Here is a 9,783-nt window from a genome sequence, read left to right as displayed (position 1 = left end):
TAACATGTTAATTATTGTTTCTTTTGTAGTTTGAATTCGTCAAAGAAGGAATCTAGAACAAAATAATAATAATAATAATAAAAGGTCAACAACATTATGTGAGTTATGAGATTTTTATGCAATACGTTATTATTTTCATTGATTGTATAAGCTTACTTTGACCATATACACAGAGTTTTGGTCGACTCAGTGAGTAATGTCAACAGCAGTTTTCTGTGTTACCAATTATTTCGAATATTAATGTAGGAACACCAACAAGTCATATATAGCTGCGTTGCAGATAAGAGGAAATTAATGTTTAGTAATGTTTAGTTTCAACGTGAGGTGAATTTTCTTTTGATTGGGTTGTATGACTAAAACTGAGTTTTGGATGACATTTTTACGAATATGAAATTTTGCTAAATTAATTAGTCATTCGGGTGTGTGCGTATGCATATATGGAAAAATATATATATATATATATATTGTCAATTATAAACTTTAAAATAATAAAAAATGGTTAATGCATCTCTATTGGTAAAGTTTTTACTAAATGAAAGAGAGAACTGATCATACATTTATATGTTGGCTGGATGAAAATAAATAGATAATTATGTGAATTATTCTAAGATTTTGAACTCTTTATGTCAGTCCGTTTTAAAGAGATCGCTGCTCTTATATTCTGTTTATAACTATCTACAATCAATAAGCAAGTTTTATGTCTTGGAACTGTAAGTAAAGAAAAACAAAATCATGTAGGTGTGATTTATGTTTAATTATTCAAAGAATTTATGTTTTGAAAAGGATTATGAATTAAATATATAAAATTAGTTGAGACGTTAATATTGTGTAAATAACTTATGATCATCTTTTCTATTATAATTAGCCTCAGAAATATTTGAAAATTTCCTTTTATATATTTATCTGTTACATGCATTTATTTATGTGGTTTTGATAGCGAGCTATATATAGTGAGATTCGGATGTTTGAAAGATAATAAGTAATACTCGAACTATTTATTCGACAATGACCAAAATCAAGAAAGAACTCATTTCATGAGAAATGAGAATCTACAATATTGTAGATTTTCTCAAACAGTACTTTTTCATTAGTACTCTGTATTCTGCCAATTATTCATTGAACGATAACTTTTTGAGGGCACACAATAAATGAAACAATCAATCTTAAACGATGTATAGTTGAAAGAAGAGAATTATTCGCCATGCGATCTAGAAACTTCGGCAAATATGTATGCCTTATTCGAACTTATTCCGTTCGGTATCGATGATGATACATCGAGCTCGATCGAAAAGCATTAGTCATGCCTTACAGTTGTGCGCTTCACAATACACGTGAAATAAACATATAACTAATAATATACATACATATACATAGCAAATTAAATCACGTTCAGAGACATTTAGAAAAACAATATAATATAAATACATAATATTTGAAAAGAAAGAAATAAATTATTCTTGAATATTCCCTTATCAACTTGTTGTTAGAGTTATCTTGCGAGATTTATTGATAAATTAGCATAAATCAGCTAAGAGATCCACTCTAATATTAAAAAAATTCAAGATCATCATCTATAGGCTATACCCACTGCATCAACCAAAACCCGTGGTTGAATTGGATAGAATAATTGTATTATAATAAAGAGAGTACTACGTGCTTTAAGGTAGGCCAAAAGTGAAAGAAACAACGAATACGTAACGAAAGTACTAATAAAAACAAACTCTTTCTTATAATTGGACAAAGTCTAACCCAATGAGGAACCACATACCCTCCTTCCTTCCATTAGTCTCTCTCTCTCTCTACTTTCTCTTTCCAACTCACTCATGTGCAGCATAGTTTGTCAACATAGAGAGATTTTTGGGGAAAGCAACAACACCCACAAAAGCAGAAAAGCTACAAAAGCCTTCCCAATTGCACGCAAGATTATACCATATAACTATTGCAATGCACCAACATAGAAGAGCTCTAAAAACGACACCAACAGAAACAAATTGACAGTTATCCTTTCTGAACAATCTTTATAAAAATTAAAAAGAAAAAATAAACACTGTTGAAGTTAATATTTTCAGTTTTTTCCCTTTTTTTTTTTCTTGTTTTGTTTTGTTTCCTTTTGTCACATAATATACAATTCACCTTTAGCCAACTTGCAACTACACCATGCCCTTTCCCCCCAACTCCTATCTCCTATTTTCCCCCATTCACAAAACGCCGAAAATTACAAAAATAGACCCAAAAACAAAACAAAAAAAACAAAAAAACAAAAGTTGTTTGAGTTTCAATATTACAAGGCTCCTATTATCCTCGGCTTCTTACTACACTCTAATTCCAACAATTCCATGTCCCTTGTTCTCTTCCCATTGCAACCCCCACCAATCCCAATCCCAATCCCTTCCACCATCTCACTCCCAGGTAATTTAAAAATGTTGACCCCAAAAAGCCTAACCATCTGAACCGGTCCGACCGCCCCGCCCGCTGACCCGCTATCAACATCCCTAGCCTTCCAATCAATGTAAAGCTGCTTATCCGGTCCGGTTGAGCGCTGGAAGCTGACAATGTCACCGGCTTTCAAGCTCTTCTCCTTAACGAACCGGCTCCAACCCTTTGTCAACACATAGCTCTGGCTACTATTCCAGTACGAGTATCGAAATCGCCAGACCTTCCCTCCGACATCCTCGAAATTCAACAAAACGCCCTTGCAGGTGTTGGCGCTCTGCAAGGGGAAGTGCTTCTCCGCGTGCTGCTTCGGGATCACCAGCCGGTTCAGCTTCCCGACGTCGCTCGGCGTAACCGCCTTCTCGAAGAGCTGCTCACGCGCCATCGAAGCGGTTAAATCCGAACCGAATAGCAGCCCGGTCCGGGACGGTTTTCGATTCCCATTCCCGTCGATTCCGAAGCTGTTTCTCTTGCTTTGCTCCAACTCGTCGTTGTAAGTGTGTTTCCTGAGCATGTCGACGATCTCGGCCTTGGAATGGGAGTTGAGAAAGACGGATTCGATTTCATCTTCTTCGGTGGTTTCCGAGAGAGGCTTGAAGTTGGTGACGGCGTCGCGGCCGCGGAAGCGCTGGGCGGCTACGTCGTAGGCCCTGGCGGCCTCGTCCTCCTCGTTGAAGGTGCCGAGCCACACGCGCTGGTGCTTCTCGTAAATCTGGGCCCCCCACCGCCCGTTCGGCTGTGGGACCACGCCCTTGTACTTGGAGGAAGGGAGTTTACGGCCGGATTCGGCGTCTGCGCCGCCGTTGATGGCGTTGGTGATCATCTCCGAGTCGACGACGACGCTGCTCGCGCCGCTCCCGACGCGGCAGAGAGTGCTCTCCGCCGCTGGAGGGGACTTGAACGGCGTCGGAGTGGCGGCGGGAGAGGCGGATAGAGTGAAGGATTCGGTGGTTGTGCTCTCGTCTGTGGATGAGTTTCCGTCCATGTTTAGAGAGAGAAAGATAACGAGTTGTGCCTCTGAGTTTTGACTAAAAAGAAGTAATGGAAATATGGAAAGAAGAAGAAGAAGAAGAAGAGGTTTTTGTTGTTGTCGTTGTTGGTGGTGGTATTGTGGTTTAGCTTTAGGTATTGTGAATTTGGGATAGTTTGAAGGGCGAATATATATAGGAGGTCAAGAGTCTCTAAAAATGTATGTACGTTATGTATGTACGTATTGGTTATTTAAAGAAAAAGAAATAAATAAAATTAAGGTGTTGGAGATATGGGGATGTGGGTGTGGTGGGTCAACCCAGGAGGAGAGGAATGGTAAGGAACTAGGAAGATTCATGACTCATGAGGAGAGAGAAAGAGAGAGAAAATAGGCCCTAAGAGTAGGAAAATAGGGGGAAGTTTTTTATAAAAAAAAAAAAAAAAAAAAAAAAAAAAAAAAAAAAAAAGAGAAGAGTGGGAGTATCAGGGTCATAGTATGTGTGGGTTGTGGGCTGTGTATGTGGAGTGGGACCCACATAGGCAAGTTGATGGGGTTCACATGATTGTGGACCGTGTTTTAGTTAAGTTCATCCCCCCTGAAACTTTGCTGCTGCTGCTGACCCTAGGCATGGTCATTGGCCCCAGCTCTCTCTCTTCCTAGGCTTTCTATATCTACACATATTTTTTTTTACTTATTTATATATTCTCTTTTTTCAATTTCCTTAAATATAAATCTTATCTGATCCTGCCTGTTTCATCAAAATCTGCTCTATTATTTGCTGTTGCTTTTATTACACCAATTAGAATCTAGATAAACATTAGCACTTGGGAAGAGAGAGAGAGAGAGAGAGAGAGCCAAAGAGGAGAGAGGAGAGAAAAAGGTTTACTATACTACTGCTACTACTTCCCACTGGGATGGATTGTGGGGCTAAAGTGTAATAAGGAGGAGAGGGAGAGGGATGGATATATTGGATAGGCATTGAATTGAAGACAAAGGCTCATCCAACAAGAAATTCCCCCCTTTCCCTTTTGAATCTTACCTGGCATGATCTGATTCGCCTTTCCCAACTCTGGTTTGTCTTATTGGCTAGGTTCAATTCAACCTTAGTATCTCTGAAAAATTAAAAAATTTTGTCCACAAAAAAGAAAAACAAAACTAAACATGCATGCAAGAGAAAGAAAAAATGGCTAAGAAAATAAAAAAAAAAATATAGAACAAAGAAAAACCATCCAACCTCCATAATTTCCAACCAACATTGACATTTCTCCCTCCAAGTGGGGTTTCCCCCATTGTTTCTCTTTACCCATTCATTGTTCAAAACTAACATAGCCCTTTACACTGCAAGTGCAATGTTCAGATCTGAATCATTTTTCTTATTTCCTCCAAAAACAATAAACACAAACAAAATCCAAAGGGGATAAGTACACTCTCTTGTTTAAATATACACCATCCAATTTAGGGATAAAAACCAGAAAATAATTGATCGTACGGCGTACGGGTGTGTGTGTGGAACTTTAGTTTAACTAATTTGCCCAAATTTTAAATGGGTCCGAGCTAAAGATTACAAAATTATTTTGTGGGCATGAGAAACTTGTCTTCTAGCCGTAAAATTAATAAGAGAAAATAAATATATGCATAAACGTATTATTGTGTAAGTGTATTATTTAAGGATGATCCCGTACGGAGGAGTACTCGGTCTATGATGGGCCCCACAAGATGCAAGTTGATCAGCAAAACCAAGAGCCGAAGACGGTGGGTTTAGCCTCTTTTTTTTTCTTTTTTTTTTTTTTTTTTTTAATTTGGGGACTATGGTTTACTGGTTTTTATTCTTAACGTCGTCTGGGTCCCGTTTTCAAATTGATTCTCTCGTTTAATACAAGGGGATTTATCCTTTATTTTATTATTTATTGTTATAAACTGTTTTAGTTAACAGCCGTTTTGTTTTGAGGAATTTTTTAAAAAAAGAAAAACAAAACAAAAAAGAAATTTTATTTATTCACTTCCCTTTAAACTATGTTATTTATGTTAACATGCTCTCCCCATGCATAATATGTCTTCAACTTCATCTCCATGAACTTTAAAACCTTATTTTTTAGGCATACTAGCATATGCAATACATATAAGGAGGTCAAATTTGTCAATTGTTTTAAACTCTTAACTATCCCAATTGAATTCGAATCCGTTCTCTACTTTTTTCTCTTACATTTTTTTATTTTTAAGTAACTACTTTAAGGAGAAAATAAATATAAAATTTAGCGTCTAACTAATTTATTTGGAGTAAAATGCATTTATTATCCATAAAATATTGCACCTAAACTTAAAATGAGTAACAATTATGCAGCTTCGTTCAAAAACTAACACATTTTAAAATTGAGGGTAAATCTAAGAAAAAGTAGAGGTGAAAAGTGGGAGAAGAAAAAAATAGAGGGATTTTTGAAGAGAAAATAGAATTATTGGTTGTTTGGTAGGAGGAAAAGTTAGATGAAAAAAAGAACACATGAGTCCCACACTTTTTTATCCTTTAAACATAGAGAGATTTTTAGATGGAAAATTTGCCTTGTCATGCATAAATATTTATATTATCTTTTTATCTTCATTTTAATACTAAAATAATGTTAAAGAAATTAGTAAGATGCTAATTTAATTGAACACTCATTTTCTTTTCTCTTATCATACTAAACAAGACCCAAAAAAAAGGAAAAACTAAGGGTCCGTTTAGTTCGCGGATTCAAATTTTTAATTCATTACAACAAAAAAGCTTATTTGCGACGACGGACTGTCGTCGCAAATATTGTATTTTCAACGACAAGTCGTCGCAAAAAACCTGACGCAAATAATATATTTACGATGACAAAGTTTTAAAATGTCGTTGCTAATATTAGCAACGACAATCGTCACGAATAAGTCGTCACAAATGCTTCGTCGAATATGTCGTTGATGAAGATGTGTCCTAACTTATTTATGACGACTACGTGTTGTCGCAAAAGCATTTAAAACCTTTTGCTACCATAGACTTCAAAGTGTCGTCGCTAGTAATGTACACTATTTGCGACGACAATTTAGATATGTTGTCGCAAATATTTTTTTTTCTTTTTTTGCCGTACTTTACTAATAATATTAATTATTAAATATATAAATTAGAAGAAAATTTAATAATAAAATAAAACAATAAAATTGATATTTATTAATAAAAGATTGATGTAAAATAGTCAATACAATAATAAGATCAGTCTTAAAAAGTAAATTAATCAAGAAATAATAAAAAGTGTTGATAATAAAAAAAACAAAAGCAGATATTTTAATCCTCTAAAATTGCATCATCTTCGTCTTCGTCCTCGTCTTCTTCATTTAGCTTAGGCGGCGGAGGAACCAACGGTTCGGGATGGTTAAGTGGCAAGAAGTTGATGTTGGGATTCATCTAGTGCATGGCTTCCATCATGATATGTTGGTTGTCGAACATGTTGCATTGCTCGATGTAGATGTTGTTCAGCCAGTTTTGGACATACTGGGGCAAATTAATGAAAGACGACCCGTTCGATTGCGAACCAGATGATGAGGTGGAAGCACTTGAACGATTCCTCCGTGGTAGTATCGGTCCCACTCCCTTAGTGTGTCCTCTGAGCTTGCCCAAGACTTGGGACATAATCTTCTCCTTATCAACCACCGTGGCAGATGAACCTTCGCTAGCAGACTGTGTCATCTGCGTGGTTCTTTCCCCCTTCAATTGAACCTACAAAGGTAAATGAAATAAAAATTAATAAAAATAGTATAATATGTTATGTTAAATATGAAAAAAGAAATAAATTTAAAATTACTTACAAATGCTTGTTCAGCATCCATATTGACAAAACTCTGCCCATGACGGTGCATGTCACCCAAATTATCAATTAATGATCTTGGCTGCTGGGTCTCGGGATTTACCTAATCAAGTTGAACGTGTTAGAATAATTATTAAGCCAAAGTGACCAAAACTTAACAAGTATGCAAATTAGTATTACCTTATTGAAATGATGCTAGGAGTATGACTTTCTACCATGCAAGCTAGACCACTTCTGACTGCCATGGTTCTATTGATTTGTAGTAGATTTTTTCTAATAATGATTATAGATGAATTAGTAACATACTTAATAATTAAATAAATTAATCAAAAATAAGAAGACATAATGAAATGGAACCTAAAAAGCAGGGGACATAAAATGATCACAACAAGGTCCCCATTGCTATTTTCTCCTCAAGTTTTTAGGAGGATTTTGCCTAACAAAATCCTCCTTTTCTGCCCCTCTCATCTTCTGAAAGTGTCTATGCAAGGTAGTCTTCCAGTCCTTGTAACATTTACTGACTTCACGATCGACTGCATCTCTAATGACGCCATTGTCACGGTTGTAGTCGATGTTAAACCAATCATGCAACACATTAAAAAGTCAACAAATAAATTTTATATATTGTATTTAAATAAATTTTTAGAACAAATTTTGTTTCAAATAAATACCAGTATGTAATTTTGAATCCTTCTTTTGTGCTCCTCAGGTACGTCCTTCCAGACATTGTAATGTGGGTCACAGATATCCCTTGTGTGCAAGCCGAAAGCACTGTCAAAATATGAGGCGTTTTCGCCAATCGCCTTCCACGTACCGACCTTGTCAAACAAGACTAAAAGCTTTCCATCTCATTGTACTTTCTCCATTATATCTTGACCTAGAGCTACCCCTCGACCAGATCGACGTTGAGGTGTCATCTCTGGAACTATAAAAAAAAAAATAACGAAATTTGATTATATAGAGTTCGAGGAATAAAAAATAACATTCATGTGTAATAGCATATAATACCTAACTGACAATATGTTCAGAGTCTCATCGGATAGGGTGGAGACTGTGATCCTCCTGCAGAGTCGGAGCATGTAGCTATTGGGCCGGACATCGTGACTCTATGTCGTATAAAAAAATAGAACTTTATTAGCTACTTTATTTCTTACGCAATTTCTTAACAAATATATAAAAGAATTCATAAATATAAATTAACTATTTTATTTCTATTTGTCGTCACTATTAATGTCTTCAACATCATCAGCACTTTCTACAACGTCATCATCTTTAGACTCGACGAGCTCATCTTCAATATAGTCAAATACAGTTTAATCATCACCGTTGTCAATAAAGTCATCTTCAATGGGCGACTTGTCGTGCAAGTATGTGTCGACATCAAACATGATAGTATTTGCTTTGACATCAGGCCGATCAAATGTTAAGTTGTCCAGTTGAGATAGTTCAACTACTAACTCAACATTTTGTGATTCAGTGTCTTGAACTATCGTGACCTTGTCGACGTCCTCTTCTGAAAAATCTCATATATGTCTATGCCCAAAATGTTCCACTACTTTCCAATTCGGACCCTTAAATAAATCATCAATGTAAAAAACCTGTTCCGCATAGGAAGCTAAAATGAAAGGTTCATTCTCATACCACAAGTCCTTAACAAAGATACTTTTTGTGGTACTGTTTTACCTTTTATTTTGTAGCCCACACCGAGTTTATCTAATTTCGTCTTTGCCTCGTAATAAGAATCTGGAAGTTTAATCCCTTTAAGAAATGCGTCTTTCAATAGCTTTAAAACATAATTTATACACTTATTAGGCCATTTGTAGAGCACCTTTAAATGAATCAGTTTCACCAAAAAGTTCAATGACGAATACTTAGTACACCCTGGATACAATGTTGATTCGAGCTCGGATAACAACTCTTTAAATTCATCGTGATGCGCATCACCTAACACCTTAGCTTGTACTTCGCCAGTCATATCATGATCGGAGTTATTTCTAACAACATCATGTATAACTGCAACCATCTCGTCAACTGATTCATTCATTGCATTGGTATTAACATCATCTAAATCTCCTTCACCATGGTAAATCTACGTCGTATATAAAGTATTGAAACCATAGTGGTGTATATGTGCTCTACTTGTTTCTATTGAAAAACTCTTATGCTTTAAACATCTCTGACAAGGACAATTTGTACAACCACTTTCATCAACATAGTCTTTGGCAATGTTGATAAAAGCATATATCCCTTCCTAATATTGATCAGACAACTAGTTTCTCAGATGTATCAAACTCTTGTCCATTGACATATTACTATAAAAACAATAACACATCCAATCATATTTCATGTTTCATAGTTCACGTTTTTTTGTGACTATATAGTCACGTTCACCAAGAAAGTTTTATAGTTCATGTTTCAACTTTATAAAATTTTATCAATTTTTATGAATAATTTATCCTATTATTATTACACTCATTATTTTTATTATCCATTTAAATATATCACTTTATTTATTAATTTTTTAGACTAAATTAATACAAATTTTTCTTATCATTTTTTTAA

General features: G+C 35.4%; 1 protein-coding gene across 1 annotated transcript; it reads right to left on the bottom strand.

Moving 5' to 3' along the window:
- Positions 1 to 1,991: 1,991 nt before the first annotated feature.
- LOC21405755 (AP2/ERF and B3 domain-containing transcription factor RAV1) lies at positions 1,992 to 3,587 on the bottom strand. The gene has a single exon (XM_010095101.2). The coding sequence runs from the start codon at positions 3,416 to 3,418 to the stop codon at positions 2,282 to 2,284; it is 1,137 nt and encodes a 378-aa protein (XP_010093403.1). The 5' UTR covers positions 3,419 to 3,587; the 3' UTR covers positions 1,992 to 2,281.
- Between the last annotated feature and the right edge of the window lie 6,196 nt (positions 3,588 to 9,783).

This window comes from Morus notabilis, unplaced genomic scaffold (genome assembly GCF_000414095.1).
Source record: "Morus notabilis unplaced genomic scaffold, ASM41409v2 Scaffold538, whole genome shotgun sequence".
NCBI classification, from domain to species: domain Eukaryota; kingdom Viridiplantae; phylum Streptophyta; class Magnoliopsida; order Rosales; family Moraceae; genus Morus; species Morus notabilis.
This window is presented reverse-complemented; position numbering and strand designations above follow the sequence as displayed.

Excerpts from the sequence above, each read along its gene's own strand:
- LOC21405755 (XM_010095101.2), bottom strand. The coding sequence starts at position 3,418 with ATGGACGGAAACTCATCCACAGACGAGAGCACAACCACCGAATCCTTC.